The sequence below is a fragment of the Bos mutus genome, chromosome 27 (assembly GCF_027580195.1).
Source record: "Bos mutus isolate GX-2022 chromosome 27, NWIPB_WYAK_1.1, whole genome shotgun sequence".
In the NCBI taxonomy this organism is placed as follows: domain Eukaryota; kingdom Metazoa; phylum Chordata; class Mammalia; order Artiodactyla; family Bovidae; genus Bos; species Bos mutus.
Window position 1 is genome coordinate 11,368,837 of NC_091643.1, and position 19,256 is coordinate 11,388,092.

At 38.0% G+C, this 19,256-nt stretch overlaps 1 protein-coding gene across 1 annotated transcript in view; it reads right to left on the reverse strand.

Annotated features, from left to right (window-relative positions):
• ADAM9 (ADAM metallopeptidase domain 9) overlaps positions 1-19,256 on the reverse strand; it is a 92,687-nt gene that overhangs the window by 23,324 nt on the left and 50,107 nt on the right. Inside the window, exons 13-15 of the mRNA XM_005897532.2 lie at positions 11,616-11,708; positions 10,182-10,377; positions 6,854-6,959 (exon numbers count right to left, since the gene is read on the reverse strand). Coding sequence (XP_005897594.2) covers positions 6,854-6,959; positions 10,182-10,377; positions 11,616-11,708 — 395 coding nt within the window. The remainder of the gene's footprint in view (positions 1-6,853; positions 6,960-10,181; positions 10,378-11,615; positions 11,709-19,256) is intronic.

The following is a 19,256-nucleotide window of genomic DNA, read 5'->3' on the forward strand; positions in this document are numbered from 1 at the left end:
TTTTGTACAGAGAGTTTATTTCTATTTAGCTAAAGGGAATCTCAACAGAGAAAGTGCGTGACAGCAACAGAGATCAAAGTAGCTCTCTTTCAATATGGCAAAGAGAAGATGTAAGTGCATGTAAAGATGCAAATTCCTAGGGTACCGGGGGTGATGATGCGGACACCTAAGAATCCCTCTTCACTATCTGCTTAGGGCTCAAAAAAGTCTAACTAATGTAGTTGCTTTTAAATGTGATATAATTTTATAAATGCTTTTACATAGAAAATAACAGAACTATACTGAAATTCAATGGTGTCTTTTTATTGAGTTATAATAAAGAGGAGTCAGATTTTATAATGTTAAACAAGCTTGAAGGAACTCAATCTCTCTTCGCTTAGCTAACTCTTACTTACTGAAAGACTCAATTCATTAGTTCATTAATTCACTAATTCAGTATTAGAACTCTACAAAGACCTCCTTGACTACAATTCCTATTACCAAGGGTGTGTGAGTTAATGTTCTTCCTATATCCCTTCATGATACATTAAGTATCCCTAACATCAACTCTTAAGATGCTGCACTGAAATTTCCTTTTTAATGGCTTGTCTTTTGATCTAAGCACCTACCCTATTAAATCTCCCCTATGATATCACGACCAAGTCATTGTAGGATATGATTTTTCAATTCCTCTAATTCATCACCTCCTAAATATTCTCACACTAACTATCATAACATTCTTTTACTTCCTGAGTTAACATCTTTCTCTCTATAACTTTTCCTCATTGGTCCCAGATGGTCAACATGAGACCACACAGATAATATCTTTTCTTTCCTCTACATGGCAACCTTTTAGGACAACTGTCATGCAGGTCCAAATGACTTACTTCACCAGGGAAATATTCTACAATTATTTCTCATGCAACAAGGAAGCTCCCCTCTTAAATATGTTCCACTTTGTCTCACTACCTATTGAACCTCAGTGCTCGGAGTGAAACAGGAAACTTTAGTTACAGTCTGATTAGCAAAGAACAAGATGAACTGTCATTTACTTCACTGAGATATTATACTTCTATGAAACCCAGGATGACAGTAGCTCTTATGGAAACTACATTATATTACTGATGTCCTTGAATTTATCCTTAGCTAAAACCTCTATTTGCTTTTTGCACATGCTGCTATTAAGCCTGCTTTTCCTTCCATCCTGCACTTAAGAGTTAAGTTCTTTTGTCCCAACTTGACATTTATTCTTTTTTTAAAATTAATTATTTATTTGGCTGCACCAGGTCTCAGTTGCAGCACTTGGGATCTTTAATTCTGATATGCAGTATCTAGTTCCCTGACCAAGGATTGAACCCAGGCCCCCGGCATTGAGAGCAGAGACTCTTAGCCACTGGACCACCAGGAAAGTCCCTATGTTCATTCCTACGTCACCATTTACTTACGAGGCAATCTGAGTGAAATGCTTAAACTTTCTGAAGTTCAGTTTCTTCATCTGAAAAACAAGAGCTATATAATGATGCCTATGTCACATGCAAGCATGCATACTAAGTTGCTTCAGTCGTGCCCAACTCTTTGCAACCCTATGAACTATGTAGCCTGCCAGGTTTCTCAGACCATGGAAGTCTCCAGGCAAGAATACTGGAGTGGGTTGCCATGCCCTTCTTCAGGGGATCTTCCCGACCCAGGGATCAAACCCAGGTCTCCTGCATAGGAGGCATATTCTTCACCATCTGAGCCCCCAGGGAAGCCCCAGTGTCACAGAGTTAGTTGAAATTAGTTATGAAAACCTCTAAAACAAAGCATAGAATAAAACAGACCTTGGTTAGCATCTACTGGAACCTACTAAAATTCATTTTTCTATAATGTATTCAATGTTTCATGTATAGTCTTGGTGACATATTAAAAACAAAATGGCTGATTGAGGTTTGGTAGAAAACAACAAAATTCTGTAATTGCTGTAAAGCAATTATCCTTCAATAAAAAATAATTTTTTTAAAAAAGAAAAATAAATACTCTTAATATATTTTATAAAAATCGATCACAAATCATTAAATGGATAGTAACTTCAACAGAAAAATAACAGCAAAGATATAAATATGCAATTCACAAAATAAGAAATGCAAACAGCCAATAAAGCTAAGAGATGCTTACTGTTATATTCATTTAAATTTATATCACAAGCACCAATAGAAAAACTGTTTCAGGCAAATAGTCATATAAGCAAATAAAATGTTTATGTGACAAATACTGCCAAAAATAAAAATTCCAAAGTAGAGACTTTGGTAATAATAAAAGATTCAGTTCCTTCAGAAGACATATAACAATCCTAAATGTGTATGCACCTAATAACATAAGCACCAAAGAACACACTTTAAAACACATACAAGAAGAATATACAGAACTAAAAGAAGTAGACAACTTCATAATCATAGCTGGAGATCTGCACATATCCCTTTCAGAAACTGAAGGGGAGACAGATAAATACGCACATACACCCAGAATATAGAAGATTTGAATATGACAATTAATTAACTTGACATTTATGGAACAATATATCCAATAGCAGCAGAATACTCTGCTTTTTAAATGACATGGAACATTGACCAAAACAGACCATATGCTGGACAGTAATTCACATCCTAACAAATTGAAAAGAACTGAAATTATACAAAGTATGTTCTCAATGGAAGTAAACTAAAAACCAAAAACAAACAGAAAACCAGAATACTCCCAAATACTTGGAAATGGGCAATACATTTTTAATAACTCATGAGTCAAAGGAGAAATCACAATGTAACTAAGAAAATATTAAGAACTGAACAATAAGGAAAACACAATATATCAAATTCAAAGAAAAAGAAGCATGCAACTTTTTAACCTAGTCACCCTTCCTTCAACTTTCAAATTGCTACTTTCCTCATTTTGATTTAGCCTAATTATGTTAGTCAAGATAGATCAAACTCCCCAAAGTACACAAAAGAGTCTTCCTTGGTTTTCTTAAACATCATAAAAGAATCTTGAAAGTGCTGTGCTTATGACTGGTTTTGTATCTGACTTTCCCTTTATCTAGAAAATTACCTATTACAGCATCTATCTTATTCTAAAGCAGTATCATTTTTAAATGATTGTTCTTGTTAAGGCAATAGTAAGGCAATAAAGCCTTCCCACGCCATTTAAATATACAAAAAAATTCCCCAGAAAAAGAGTGCTACAGCTAGTTTTGAGACTACTCAAGATAGTCATATACCCTCTTTTGAAATACTTTGTTTTGCTAACTTCTTTCAACCTACTCTGTTTTTTATATCAAGAAAGATATATTGCAAATACTCTATGAAATAGTTTCTATGAATAATTAATTTGTAATGAATTAGAACAACATAAATTGACTAATATTTTCTTTAAAGCACATGGCATTAAGCACATCTATAAGAGGGACATCTGACCCTGGAAAGGAAGTTGAGGAAGTCTTGGTTCAGTTCATTCAGTCGCTCAGTCATGTCCGACTCTTTGCGACCCCATGAACCACAGCATGCCAGGCCTCCCTGTCCATCACCAACTCCCAGAGTCCACCCAAAACCATGTCCACTGAGTCAGTGATGCATCCAACCATCTCATCCTCTGTCATCCCCTTCTCCTGCCCTCAATCTTTCCCACATCAGGGTGTTTTCCAAAAAGTCAACTCTTAGCATCAGGTGGCCAAAGTATTGAAGTTTCAGCTTCAACATCAGTCCTTCCAATGAACACCCAGGACTGATCTCCTTTAGGATGGACTGGTTGGATCTCCTTGCAGTCCAAGGGACTCTCAAGAGTCTTCTCCAACACCACAGTTCAAAAGCATCAATTCTTCAGCACTCAGCTTTCTTCACAGTCCAACTCTCACATCCATACATGACCACTGGAAAAACCATAGCCTTGAATTGACGGGCCTTTGTTGGCAAAGTAATGTCTCTGCTTTTGAATATGTTGTCTAGGTTGGTCATAAGTTTCCTTCCAAGGAGTAAGCGTCTTTTAATTTCATGGCTGCAATCACCATCTGCAGTATTTTGGAGCCCAAAAAAATAAAGTCTGACACTGTTTCCACTGTTTCCCCATCTATTTGCCATGAAGTGATGGGACCAGATGCCATGGTCCTAGTTTTCCAAATGTTAAGCTTTAAGCCAACTTTTCACTCTCCTCTTTCATGTTCATCAAGAGACTCTAGTTCTTCTTCACTTTCTGCCATAAGGGTGGTGTCATCTGCATATCTGACGTTATTGATATTTCTCCCGGCAATCTTGATTCCAGCTTGTGCTTCCTCCAGCCCAGTGCTTCCCATGATGTACTCTGCATATAAGTTAAATAAGCAGGGCGACAATATATAGCCTTGACGTACTCCTTTTCCTATTTGGAACCAGCCTGTTGTTTCATGTCCAGTTCTAACTGTTGCTTCCTGACCTGCATACAGATTTCTCAAGAGGCAGGGCAGGTGGTCTGGTATTCCCATCTCTTTCAGAATTGTCCACAGTTATTGTGATCCACACAGTCAAAAGGCTTTGGCATAGTCAATAAAGCAGAAATAGATGTTTTTCTGGAACTCTCTTGCTTTTTCGATGATCCAGTGGATGTTGGCAATTTGATTTCTGATTCCTCTGCCTTTCTAAATCCAGCTTGAACATCTGAAAGCTCACAGTTCACGTATTGCTGAAGCCTGGCTTGGAGAATTTTGAGCATTACTTTACTAGCGTGTGAGATGAGTGCAATTGTGCAGTAGTTTGAGCATTCTTTGGCATTGCCTTTCTTTGGGATTGGAATGAAAACTGACCTTTTCCAGTCCTGTGGCCACTGCTGAGTTTTCCAAATTTGCTGGCATATTGAGTGCAGCACTTTCACAGCATCATCTTTCAGGATTTGAAATAGCTCCACTGGAATGCCATCACCTCCACCAGCTTTGTTTGTAGTGATGCTTTCTAAGGCCCACTTGACTTCACATTCCAGGATCTCTGGCTCTAGATGAGTGATCACACAATCGTGATTATCTGGGTTGTGAAGATCTTTTTTGTATAGTTCTTGGGTGTATTCTTGCTACCTCTTCTTAATATCTTCTGCTTCTGTTAGGTCCATACCATTTCTGTCCTTTATTGAGCCCATCTTTGCATGAAACATTCCCTTGGTATCTCTAATTTTCTTGAAGAGATCTCTAGTCTTTCCCATTCTATTGTTTGCCCCTATTTCTTTGCATTGATCGCTGAAGAAGGCTTTCTTATCTCTCCTTGCTATTCTTATCTTAAAAGAGTTAGTTAAAATGAGATCTGGCAGAGACAAAAGGGCAAACTAAGCAGAAGGAACACCACATGTCATGGCCCTGTGGCAGAGGGCCAGATCAGTAGAGTGGAAGTATTTCTCAACATTTAATGGCTCAGTAGAGAAAGATAAGCCTACAAATAAATACATTAAAGAAGCATCCAGAAACAGAGAAAAATACTAGAAGAGCATTCCACACAAAAGCCAACAAAAGGGGCTTCTTCAAGGAGAAAATGCTCAACATCGATGAATGCTACTGAAAGGTCCAGAAGCTTGAAGACCTAAAGATACTCTGTTAGATTTAGGAACATGGAAGTCACAGTTGTTATTTCTTCTTCATGAGCATTGTTTTACCTCAGTGGCTTTGCTATTACCCAACAGAGTAGGAGGTGAAGTGGGTAGAAGAGAAGCACAGCATTATGTATTTAATTTTTTTGGCTTTTTATAACCATTTTTAGAATAAAAATATGACTATTACAAAAAACAAAATAATTGATACAGAATGTTAGCACTGCAACAGATATAATACAGTCTAGTGAGTTTCCTGGAGAAGGCAATGGCACCCCACTCCAGTACTCTTGCCTGGAAAATCCCATGGACAGAGGAGCCTGGTAGGCTGCAGTCCATGGGGTCGCTAAGAGTCAGGCACGACTGAGCGACTTCACTATCACTTTTCACTTTCCTGCATTGGAGAAGGAAATGGCAACCCACTCCAGTGTTCTTACCTGGAGAATCCCAGGGACGGGGGAGCCTGGTGGGCTCCCGTCTATGGGGCTGCACAGAGTCGGACACGACTGAAGCGACTTAGCAGCAGCAGCAGTGAGTATCCAGCTCATTCTCTAGAGCCCCATGGCTTCATGGTCAAAGCCTCTGGGTGAACCTCAGCTGGTAGGAATTTCCTGCCCTCACATCCACCAGAAGAGCTCCATTCAGAATGATTTATATGTTTACATACCTACATTTATCTATCTGTGTATCTGGAAAGCACCGTATTACAGACTAATTCCAATTTTTTTAAAATTAACGTTACTGTGTATGTGTACGGTGCACAGAATCAAAATAAAAGAAGACATACGTACACTGAAATTAGTGAACATATACAGAAAGAGAGATCATGATAACTCTTCTCTTGTTTATAACTTTGCAATATTATTTTTCACAATGTGCAAATGTTATAGAAACAAAAAAGTTTTCTAATTAATGACTTTAAAATTATATAGAGCCAGAAGAAAATTATGAAGTTCTGAATTAATTCTGCAGGTACCTTTATATATGGGTTTAGCACGCAAATCTTTTAACAAAAGGAAAAAGAAGAAGAATGTTTATTTGAGGCTTTTACTATAGAACAAGGATAAACAAAAGTGATATTATAAAAAACATTATATTTTAGACAGTTAATGTCAAAAGCTATGCATTATTTTACCATTCATATTCAGTCTCTCTGAAGCCATGTTTTATAAAATTGTTAAGTCTGAAAAGTTATACATTTAAGGAGGAGAAAACAGTCACAAGGAGCTGTAAAACTTCCTATAGATGACTGACATCACATTCTTTCATGTGTTTTTCTTATTGTTTTTTTGCCCCCACTTACCCAATGGCACACTTCTTGTATTCATGGCCAGAGAAACCACAATTGCCAAATCTGTCACCTTTGGAATTCACATCAAGGAAACACTCCTTCGGGGCAGCCTTGGCTTCTGTAACATAAAAAAAAAAAAAATTTGTACACCTGAAACTAACACAACATTGTAAATCAACTATACACCAATAAAATTTTTAAATTTTTTTAATGTTTTTAAGACTTGGCAATTTAATTCACAAATAAAAGCATTTGCCACAACAGTCTATACGTCTGGATGAACTGCCTCAACAACTATGAAAAAATTTCAGAACCTACAGGTGAAACATTTTGCTCCACATTTATAATTAACAACAAGATGTAAAGATAAAGCCTGGTTGGTACTTAAACATTAGCATGGTACTTAAACATTAAACATTCGAACACTCAAGTACTCAAAGAAGTGTCATTAAAGAAGATGAAATTATAAATAAGTCAAAAGCCATGCACAGTATGGCAGCACTTTCAGTCTACTTATTTTCACTGTTCTCACAGCTCCACTGCACCCCTGGTTAGATCAGGCTAGGGAGGGTTGGTGAAAACACTGCCAGCTATTATTTTTTCACACAGGGATCAAACCTGTATCTCTTGCATTGGCAGGTGGATTCTTTACCACTGAGCTACCAGGGCAGCCCAATTTACTATATATGGAAGCTTAATTTAGGTATTAATTACACTGACAAACAGCCATGACACTGTCAAAGTATCAATCCATTCTTGTTTTCTTGTATTTTATATATGTATCCTTTAATGCTCAACTTTGCCACTTATACATATTCCTAAAAATATTTTATTTGGAAATATTTTGCAGCCAAAATGGCAGTACTTTCCATATAATGGAATCCATATAATGATGGAAATTCATGTGCCTATCTTACGCACCTGGTACAATATTGTTCAGTTTAAAAGAAAATGGACATGCAGTGAAAGGAGATGGCATAAAAAAGGCAGAGGATGAAGTAATCTGAAAATGGATGCAGAATACTTGCACAGGATAAACGTCACATGGCAATAACCCTAGCAAAACACACATGCTCACATTTATATAAGAAAATGCAGCTAAATTAACAACAATCTCCCCCCCCCATCTGTAATTACTTTTTTTGGTCTGCAATAGCCTGCTCATCAGGGCTTCCCCTGTGGCTCAGCAGTAAAGAATTCACCTGCAATTCAGAAGATGCAGAGACACAGGCTCAATCCATGGGTTGAGAAGATTCCCTGGCGGAGGAAATGGCAACCCATCCCAATATTCTTGCCTAGAGAATCCCATGGACAGAGGGGCCCATTGGACTACCGTCGATGGGGTTGCAAAAGAGTTGGACACAACTGAGTGACTAAACAGCAATAAACCTGCCCATTAGTGCAGAATATTGGTTTGGCCAAAAAGTTTGTTTAGGTTTTCCATAACAGAGAAAAACCAATTAACTTTTGGACAAACCAATATATCAGAGGGCTTCCCTGGTGTTCAGATGGTACAGAATCTGCCTGCAATGCAGAGACCTGGGTTTGATTCCTGGGTTGGGAAGGTCCCCTGGAGGAGGGCATGGTAACCCACTCCAGTATTCTTGCCTGGAAAATTCCATGGACACAGGAGCCTGGCAGGCTACAGTCTATGGGAGCGTAAAGAGTTGGACACGACTGAGCAGGTCTCTCCTTAGAGGGTCTCTCCTCAAAGCCTATTTGGTCAAAGTTCCCATGACCCCCTCCTTGGATTTAATTTGCTAGAGCAGCTCACAGAACTCAGAGAAATTTCTACTCACTAGATTACTGGTTTATTATCAAAGAATATATCAATAATTCAGGAACAGACAGATGGAAGAGATGCACAGGGCAAGGTATGTAGAAAGGGGCTTGGAGGTTTCAGGCTCTCTTCCTGCCTCTCCACAAGTTCACTGAAGTCCCAAGCTCTCCAAACTATCCTTTCCAGTTTTTACAGAGGCTTCATTATATGGGCAGATTGATTAAACCACTGGCTACTGGAGAGTAACTCCATCTCCAGTTCTTCTCCCCTCCCCAGAGGTAGGGGGACTTAAAGTTCCAACCACTAACCACAGGGTTTGTTCTCTGGCAACCAGCCCATCCTTAAGTAACCAAGGGATTTGCCAAAAAGTCACCTGGTTGACATAACAAAAGACACTTTCAAGGCTCTTATCATTTGGGAAATTCCAAAGCTTTTAGGAGTTCGTGCCAGGAACTGAACAAAGACCAATTTTTTTATTTGTTTGTTACAAATCACAAGATTACAAGAGTCAACACAGCTCTACCTAAAATTATAATTAATCCATATTAAGAAGATGGAGAATGAAAAATGAACATGAGTAGATAAGAGTTGACAAGCGTTGGGAGAAGAGAAGGGAAGAAATTTAATCCTTATCCTCCACAGTGAAAAATTAACATTTAATACCTAGAATGGAAAAATAAAAAAAGTAGCATGACGAAGAAATTATCTAAAGACCTAGAGCCAGTAACAAAGTAATTAACTAGAAGGGAGGAAGAAAAGGTTAATAGTGGTAGCCTTCAGGGATGAGCTATTAAGTGGGAGTACTTTGATGAGTGCGTGCTCAGTCAAGCAGCCCCATCGTGTGCAGCCTGCCAGGCTCTTCTGTACATGGAATTTTCCAGGAGAGACTGGAGTGGGTTGCCATTTCCTACTCCAGGGGATCCTCCAGACCCAGAGATTGAACCCCCATCTCTTGCATCTTCTGCACTTGCAGGTGGGTTCTTTTACCACAGCACCACCTGGGAAGCCCGGAAGTACATTTTACTTTTTCATAGAATCTTGATGAATAATTTGACTCTATAATCTAGTGTATGTCTAACTTTGATAAAAAAAAATTTTTTTAAGACACACAAAATAAAAAAATATATATATACTACTAGGAAAAGAATGGATTCCAATTATATAACACAATGCTCTGTGATAAAAATACAGCAATACAGACAGAATGCAAAAACATTTTGAGTGAACAATGAAAACAGAAGATCCATGTGTATATCCCCATACTATTTACATGAGTTTATTAAAGCTAAAATACAATACTGTGCATGTATATATACACATAATGTTAATATACACAGGACAGGGCAGTGAGAAAGTAAAAGCAAAAATCACCAAATGAACTTGGATGCATCAAATTCATGACCTTGACTACCTATGGAGAAGGAAAGATGGAGACGTGATAGGAGACAGAAAACAGAACTTCAATTTTAGCAATAATGTTCAATTTTCATTTTTAACAAAGACTAAAATAAAAAATATATAAATAAAAGCAAAGCAATCAATATAAATAAAATATCTTACTTGAGCCAAAGATGACTTGACACTGAGCATCATAATATTGGCACATGCCATTGTAACAATAGGCTTTGTTATTCTGGCAAGGATACCCATTCTGAATAAAAACATCTGGCTGACAGAACTGAGAAGAACCATTGCAATACTCCGGAACATCACATTCGTTGGTTTTTCCTCGGCACAAAGTGCCTCCTGGACGGAACTAGGATAATAGGATTGAAATTGAACAGGAATATCAGGAAAATTCCCACAAATTAACCAAATTTGAAACCACAGTATTTATATCTATAAGAAGGTCTAACAAAAACAGAAGATTAAATAACCCAATAGAACAGTGAACAAAGGCAAATAACAGGCAATTTATAAAAGTCATGAAATATGGAAAATGAAAAAAGCAGAGCATCATAGATGACCAAAAGAAATGCAAATTAAACGAAGATATAAAACCACGTTACACCTATCAAACTAACCCGGATTATAACACTGGCTGACAACAAATGTTAATAAGTGAAGTCAAAATGTTAGTTGCTCAGACATGTCTACCTCTTTGTAACCCCATGGACTGCAGCCCACCAGGCTCCTCTGTCCATGGGATTCTCCAGGCAAGAATACTGGAGAGGGTTGCCATTTCCTTCTCCAGGGGATCTTCCCAACTTAGAGATCAAACCTGGGTCTCCTACATTGCAGGCAGACTCTTTACCGTCTGAGCCACCAAGGAAGACATGTTAGTAAGAGAAAACAAAATGATTATATAATATAATCAATACTGTACACTGCACAGTTATCAGTGCATTGATTACACTGGCAAATACAGACTGGCACATCTGCAGACAGTATAAAAACGTGTGTCAAAATTTTCACATGCACACTCCAGCAATTCTACTTATAAGCAAAAACTGGAAGCAATCTAAATGTCCATCATTAGTTGATCAGATAAAGAAGTTATGGTACAGCCATATAAAGGAACACTAACTATATAAACCTATAGAACTAAATGAATGGAAGAAAATCAATAGTATATTACTGAAAAAAGGACATAGTAAAAATATGTATACCCATGTTTATCCACTTACACACACACACACACATATTCATATTTACATAGGAAAAAGTGACTAAATTAATAAATTATCAACAATGGCTAAATGAAGGGGGTAAAATGATAGAGGGTCTTTCAGTGTCAACTTCCTATTATTGAATTTCTAATGAAAAACATAGGTCACTCATAAATCAGAAAAAAATTTCTTTAGACCATTTGCCATAAAAGAAGATGATACAAAACTGCAAACAAGTATCATAAAATTTTCCATCTAATCATAAAATCAAATTTTCCATCTAAAAATAGTGCTCTCTTACAAATCAGAGAAAACCAATTTTGATACAGGCACATTTTTCCTTTTCCTATTTTTTTTTTTTTCCAAATAGGGAGGAATTCCCTACCCGACAGTCTTGACAACAGGCACCATATGCACACTCAGCAAATGATTTAAGTTTACAGGTCTTTCCTTCACAGCAAGGGTCCAATTCACATTCCTGAGAAGAGAAAATGACTGTCAATAAAGAAAGAAATTATTGCCATCAAGACTCGTTAACAAAATTCTTCCCTTCAACCTATGCTTCTTTCTAACCTGGCTGTAAGAGGTACTCTCTGGAGACAGTCACTTACTATCCTTCTGGATTTACCAGCGACTCTTCAGCTATTATGTAGGTCTCAATGTATTTCAAAGGACTGAGAGTATGTGTCTTAGTCTGCTGGGACTACCAGAACAAGATACCATAGACTAATGACTTAAACAAAAGAAATTTATTATGTCACAGCTCTGGAGGCTAGAGACCCAAGATCAAAGTCCTAGCCAATTCAGTTTCTGGCACAGACTCTCATCCTGGCTTGCAGACAGCTGCCTCCTCGCTGTGTGCTCACATGGCCTTTCTTCAGAGCATGTGTCAAGAGACAGGAGCAAGCAAGCTCTTTTTTATAAGAACATTAATCCTACCAGATCAAGACCCACCCTTATGACCTCATTTAATCTTAACTACTTTCCTGGAGGTCCTTTCTCCAAATACAGATAGACTTGGGGGTTAGGGTTTCAACACATGGATTTGGGGAACACAAACATTCAGTCTATAACAGTAAGTTTAATGATCACAGGAAACTGTGAAAGTCGCTCAGTCATGTCTGACTCTTTGCGACCCCATGGACTATATGGTCCGTGGAATTCTCCAGATCAGAATACTGGAGTGGGTAGCCCATTCCTTCTCCAATTTCCACAGGAAATTAAGCATCCATAAATGCACTTCTCTTCATGTTCAGGGTCTGACTTCTCTGCAGGGTAGGTTTTTACCCATGTGGACATTATACTGCTTGACTTCTCTCACCCCACTTTGGGCCACCATGGCTCATCACTCCCATCCTCCAACCCCTCACCCAGACACAGCTATTCTCCTATGTTGAAACTAATGTCTTGAAGTCTGAATTGTTTGTGAAAGGAAGGAGAAAGGAGGAGGAGGACAAGGAGGCAAGAAGGAGATAGGGGAAATGAGCTTTAATCATTGAAGAATATTTATTTTCCTATGTTACAGAATTCTAGGATGATGGGTTTTTTTCCTTTCAGAACCATAAATCTGCTGTTCTATTGTATTCTGGCCCCAAAATCAGCCACTATTGATCTATTTGTTTCAGATTTTCTTCTGATTTCTTGCTTTATTTTCTGTTTATCTCAGCACTTTGATTACAATGTACCCACGATCATTCTTTATAATGATTCTGATTTGGCTTTACTTAGTGTTTTGGAATTGTAACTCAATGTTTTCTGTTAAATATGGGAAATTTTCAGCCATTACTTCTTTGAATACTTTTCTTCTCTCCTTCCTCTCCTCTTGAGATTTCACTTATAATTCCATTAGGCTAGCTGATATTGCTTACATGTCCCTGATATTCTGTTCATTTTTTTTTTATCTTTTCTCTTTTTCCTTTAGATGTGGATTATTTCTTTTGTTCTACTTTATGTTCATTGACTCTTTTTCTGTCATCTTACTCTGCTATTAATTATATCCATGAATCTCACTTATTAAACTTTTTGGTAAGTTCTATAATTTCCATTTGGTTCTTTATTATACATTTCTCTGATGAGATTCATCTCTTACTCATGAAGACCACATTTTTCTTTAATTCTCTGATGATAAAGAGTAGAATATAATTCATGGAAACTTTATTCATAATAGCAAAATACTAGAAACAACCTCGGAGAAAGCAATGGCACCCCACTCCAGTACTCTTGCCTGGAGAATCCCATGGATGGGGGAGCCTGGAAGGCTGCAGTCCATGGGGTCGCTAAGAGTCAGGCACGACTGAGCGACTTCACTATCACTTTTCACTTTCATGCATTGGAGAAGGAAATGGCAACCCACTCCAGTGTTCTTACCTGGAGAATCCGGGTAAGAATCCAGGGACGGGGGAGCCTGATGGGCTGCCATCTATGGGGTCGCACAGAGTCGGACATGACTGAAGCGACTTAGCAGCAGCAGCAGAAGAAACAACCTAGATATCTTTTAATGGATGAATAGTTTAACAAACTTCAGATAGGCCCTTTGTGCTAGGGGAAATACCAGCCTAAACATTACTCCAAATCTGTGAAGTAACATCCACACAATGGACTGTTACTCCCCAGTAAAAAGTAATGAAACAACAACATAGACTGACCTCAAAAGCATTACACTTAGTGAGAAAAGTCAGCCTCAAAAGGTTATATGTTGTATGATTCCATTATTATTGCAGTGACAAACATTATTGAAATGGCAAAATCACAGATGGAAGCCAGGGGCAGGGATAAGGGCCAGAGTGAGGGTGGATGTGATTACAGTGAGGTAGCAGGAGGGAGATCTTTTGAGTTGATGGAATACTTCTGTATTTTAATTGAGGTGGTGGTTACATAAATCTCTATATGGCATAAAACTACATAAAAGTACATACACAACTGCAGGTTAAAAATGGTAAAAGCTGAATAAAGTCTGTAAACTATTAATAGTTATGATACCAATGTCAGTATCACTGATATGATATGGCTCTGCTGCTAAGTCACTATAGTCGTGTCCGACTCTGTGCGACCCCATAGATGGCAGCCCACCAGACTCCCCGTCCTTGGGATTCTCCAGGCAAGAACACTGGAGTGGGTTGCCATTTCCTTCTCCAATGCATGAAAGTGAAAAGTGAAAGGGAAGTCACTCAGTCGTATCTGACTCTTAGCGACCCCATGGACCGCAGCCTACCAGGCTCCTCTGTCCATGGGATTTTCCAGGCAAGAGTACTGGCTCTATCACTAAACAATTTGTCACCCTTTATGGGAAAGTGGGTGAAAAATACATAGGACTCTTCAGACTGTTTTTGCAACATTCTGTCAGTTTGTAATTATTTCATAATAAAAACCTGAAAATTTGTAAAATTATCTAAAACCATGCACCATACAAAAAAACTAAGTCAAAATGGATCATAAACCTAAATAAATACATTACCTAAAATGACAAAGCTTCCAGGATAAAACATTTGCAATCTTGGATTAGGCAAAGATTTCTTAGATACAACATGAAAAGCACAACCCATTAGGCACAAACTGGCTTCATCAAAATATAAAACTTCTACTCATCAAAAGATACTGTTAAAGTACTTAAAAGAAAAGAATGGGAGAATATACTTGCAAATCATATATCTGATTAAGTATTTGTTATCTAGAACATAAGAAGTACTGTCAAAATTCAATAATGAGAAAACAACCCAATTTTTAAAGGCAGGAAGGAGTTCAAGAGACATGTCACCAAAAAAGAAAATAGAGATGGCAAATAAGCGCATGAAAACATGTTCAACATCACTAGTCATCAGGGAAAAGGAAATTAAAACCTCAGTAAGGCACCACTTCACATCTAACAAAAAAGCCAAAATTGAAAAGACTGACCATATGAGGTGGAAGAAATGACTTAAAAAGAACTAGAACTCAGGTACACTGATTGCAAGAATGTGAAATGGTAAAACCACTTTGGAAAACAGTTTGAAAGTTCCTTGGAAAGTCAAATATACACCCACCATATGTCCCAGTCATTTCACACCAAGGTATTTACCCAAGAGAAGTGAAAACATAAATCCATATAAAGACTTGACCGTGAATGTTCACAGCAGCTCTTGGTGTACAAACAACCCAAATAACCATCAACAGATGGATAAACAGCAGGTAGTATCTCCATACTACTCAATGATGAGCAACAATAAAAAGGAATGAACCACTGACACAGTAGCATTCAACATGGATGAATCTCAAAATAACTATGCTGAGTGAATGAACCTAGATAAAAAGAGTCATTCCATTTACACGAAATTCTAGGAAATGCACACTAATGACAGCAATATCTGTAGTACAATGATAGCAGATCAGTGATGGCATAAGGAGGATTGGGAAATAATAAGGGGTATGAGACAGGAGACAGGGATCAAGATCATCCCCATGGAAAAGAAAAGCAAAAAAGCAAAATGTCTGTCTGAGGAGGCCTTACAAATAGCTATGAAAAGAAGAGAAGAGAAAAGCAAAGGAGAAAAGGAAAGATATAAGCATCTGAATGCAGAGTTCCAAAGAATAGCAAGAAGAGATAAGAAAGCCTTCTTCAGCGATCAATGCAAAGAAATAGAGGAAAACAACAGAATGGGAAAGACTAGAGATCTCTTCAAGAAAATTAGAGATACCAAGGGGACATTTCATGCAAAGATGGGCTCAATCAAGGACAGAAATGGTATGGACCTAACAGAAGCAGAAGATATTAAGAAGAGGTGGCAAGAAGACACAGAAGAACTATACAAAAAAGATCTTCACGACCCAGAGAGTCACAATGGTGTGATCACTCACCTAGAGCCAGACATCCTGGAATGTGAAGTCAAGTGGGCCTTAGAAAGCATCACTATGAACAAAGCTAGTGGAGGTGATGGAATTCCAGTTGAGCTATTTCAAATCCTGAAAGATGATGCTGTGAAAGTGCTGCACTCAATAGGCCAGCAAATTTGGAAAACTCAGCAGTGGCCACAGGACTGGAAAAGGTCAGTTTTCATTCCAATCCCAAAGAAAGGCAATGCCAAAGAATGCTCAAACTACTGCACAATTGCACTCATCTCACACGCTAGTAAAGTAATGCTCAAAATTCTCCAAGCCAGGCTTCAGCAATATGTGAACCGTGAACTTCTTGATGTTCAGGCTGGTTTTAGAAAAGGCAGAGGAACCAGAGATCAAATTGCCAACATCCGCTGGATCATGGAAAAAGCAAGAGAGTTCCAGAAAAACATCTATTTCTGCTTTATTGACTATGCCAAAGCCTTTGACTGTGTGGATCACAAGAAACTGTGGAAAATTCTGAAAGAGATGGGAATACCAGACCACTTGACCTGCCTCTTGAGAAATCTGTATGCAGGTCAGGAAGCAACAGTTAGAACTGGACATGGAACAACAGACTGGTTCCAAATAGGAAAAGGAGTACGTCAAGGCTGTATATTGTCACCCTGCTTATTTAACTTCTATGCAGAGTACATCATGAGAAACGCTGGGCTGGAAGAAACACAAGCTGGAATCAAGATTGCCGGGAGAAATATCAGTAACCTCAGATATGCAGATGACACCACCCTTATGGCAGAAAGTGAAGAGGAACTCAAAAGCCTCTTGATGAAAGTGAAAGTAGAGAGTGAAAAAGTTGGCTTAAAGCTCAACATTCAGAAAACAAAGATCATGGCATCCGGTCCCATCACTTCATGGGAAATAGATGGGGAAACAGTGGAAACAGTGTCAGACTTTATTTTTGGGGGCTCCAAAATCACCAAAGATGGTGACTGCAGCCATGAAATTAAAAGACGCTTACTCCTTGGAAGGAAAGTTATGACCAACCTAGATAGCATATTCAAAAGCAGAGACATTACTTTGCCAACAAAGGTCCATCTATTCAAGGCTATGGTTTTTCCTGTGGTCATGTATGGATGTGAGAATTGGACTGTGAAGAAGGCTGAGCGACGAAGAATTGATGCTTTTGAACTGTGGTGTTGGAGAAGACTCTTGAGAGTCCCTTGGACTGCAAGGAGATTCAACCAGTCCATTCTGAAGGAGATCAGCCCTGGGATTTCTTTGGAGGGAATGATGCTAAAGCTGAAACTCCAGTACTTTGGCCACCTCATGCGAAGAGTTGACTCATTGGAAAAGACTCTGATGCTGGGAGGGATTGGGGGCAGGAGGAGAAGGGGACGACGGAGGATGAGATGGCTGGATGGCATCACTGACTCGATGGAGGTGAGTCTGAGTGAACGCTGGGAGTTGGTGATGGACAGGGAGGCCTGGCGTGTTGCAATTCATGTGGTCGCGAAGAGTTGGACACGACTGAGCGACTGAACTGAACTGAACTGAACTAAGAAACAAAGAGTCCACATGCCATGCTGTGTGGCAAAAAGAGAAAGAAAAACTTTTACAAATTTAAAAATTAGAACAAATAAAATAATAAAAATAAATAAATTAAAAATAACAGCAATAATAAATGTTTTAAGGGAGACTTTCCTGGAGGTCCAGTGGTTGAGACTTCCAACACAGGAGGCATGGGTTCCATCCCTGGTCAGGAAACTGAGATCCCACATGCCATGCAATATGATAAGAAAATCAAAATAAAGATAAAAAATGATAATAATAATTTTTAAAAAGAACTTCCATGTTTTAAACAGGTGCAGTTCATTGTTGACAAGTGTTCATAATTGCCTGTTTCTTCTTGCTTTGTCTTGACCAAACTTTAGTGAGGCTTCTTTCTTTCCTGTAGACCCTTGAACTCTACTTGTCTGCACAAAAAAATATATTTGGTGATACTTGCCCCTCCCCCAAGTACTTGAGGACAAGTATCCCCACCCCTTATCAGCTTCTCCTGGAAATCACCAGACCACAGGACAACTTCCTCTGAGACCTCACTGGGCATTTGCCCTTGCTTATCCAGCTTCCCAGTAAAAGATTCTGCTTATCTACGTTTGCCCCACCTTTACCCTACAAAAGAAAAATCTTCTTGTTTGATTTTTAGATGCTTCCAGATTTCTGAGATCAGCATATTCTCCCTGTTACAACAGTCTTTCTTCTGAATAAAGCCTTTTCTTATCTAAGTCCGAATTTGGGGTTTTTTTTACCTTGTATTCAATTATACTTCAGTAAAGTTGTTAGTTTTTTTTTTTTCAAAAATACTATGTAAGACAGACAGATAGCTTCATAAAAGAAAAGAGAATCAGGAAACAGACTATGTATACAGGAATTTTGTTTATGGTGAAAGTACCATTTTAAATGGTTTTGTACTCTCCACATGACAACCCCCCACCAATTATAGAGTTTATATAAAAAATTTAAATTACAAAAATGCTAGAAAAAAACAATAGAACATAGAGGGGCTATATGATGAAAATCTTGAAACAGGAGTAAAATGTGTACCTTGCTCAGTTACAAAATTATCGGGGGGTGGTGGGCGGGGCGCACTAAATGCCACGACATTCTTTTGGCAAAAGTACAAACCAACACACCCTTCTTCCAGGAAACTTGATAGTCTCTAATAAAATTAAAAAAACATGCTTTTCAATTCAATAATTCTACCTTTATGTAATTATCTTAGACTTCTGTATATATATATATACATATATATATATACACACACACACATACACAGGGCATATACAAGGATATACTGTTCACTACAAAAAAATACTAAGTACAGTGAGTGACTGTCTTTAATGAGAGTATGGTAAAATACATCATAATATATTCCTTATACTGTAATATTAGTCAACAGATCAAAGGATTATGTGCAAATAACAATGACATGGAAAAAAATCTCCAGGATATATTAATAGAAAAAAATTCTACATAACATACTAAGTCAGATTTTATTTATGTAAAAAAGATAAAATCCTAAAACAAACCCAATTATGATACAAATATACATACTGTACATAAGTCTATAAACACAGAATAAAATCTGTAGAGAAACACACTAAACTTATAAGAATAATTACCACAGAAGGAAGTTAAAAAAATATATGGAAGAAAT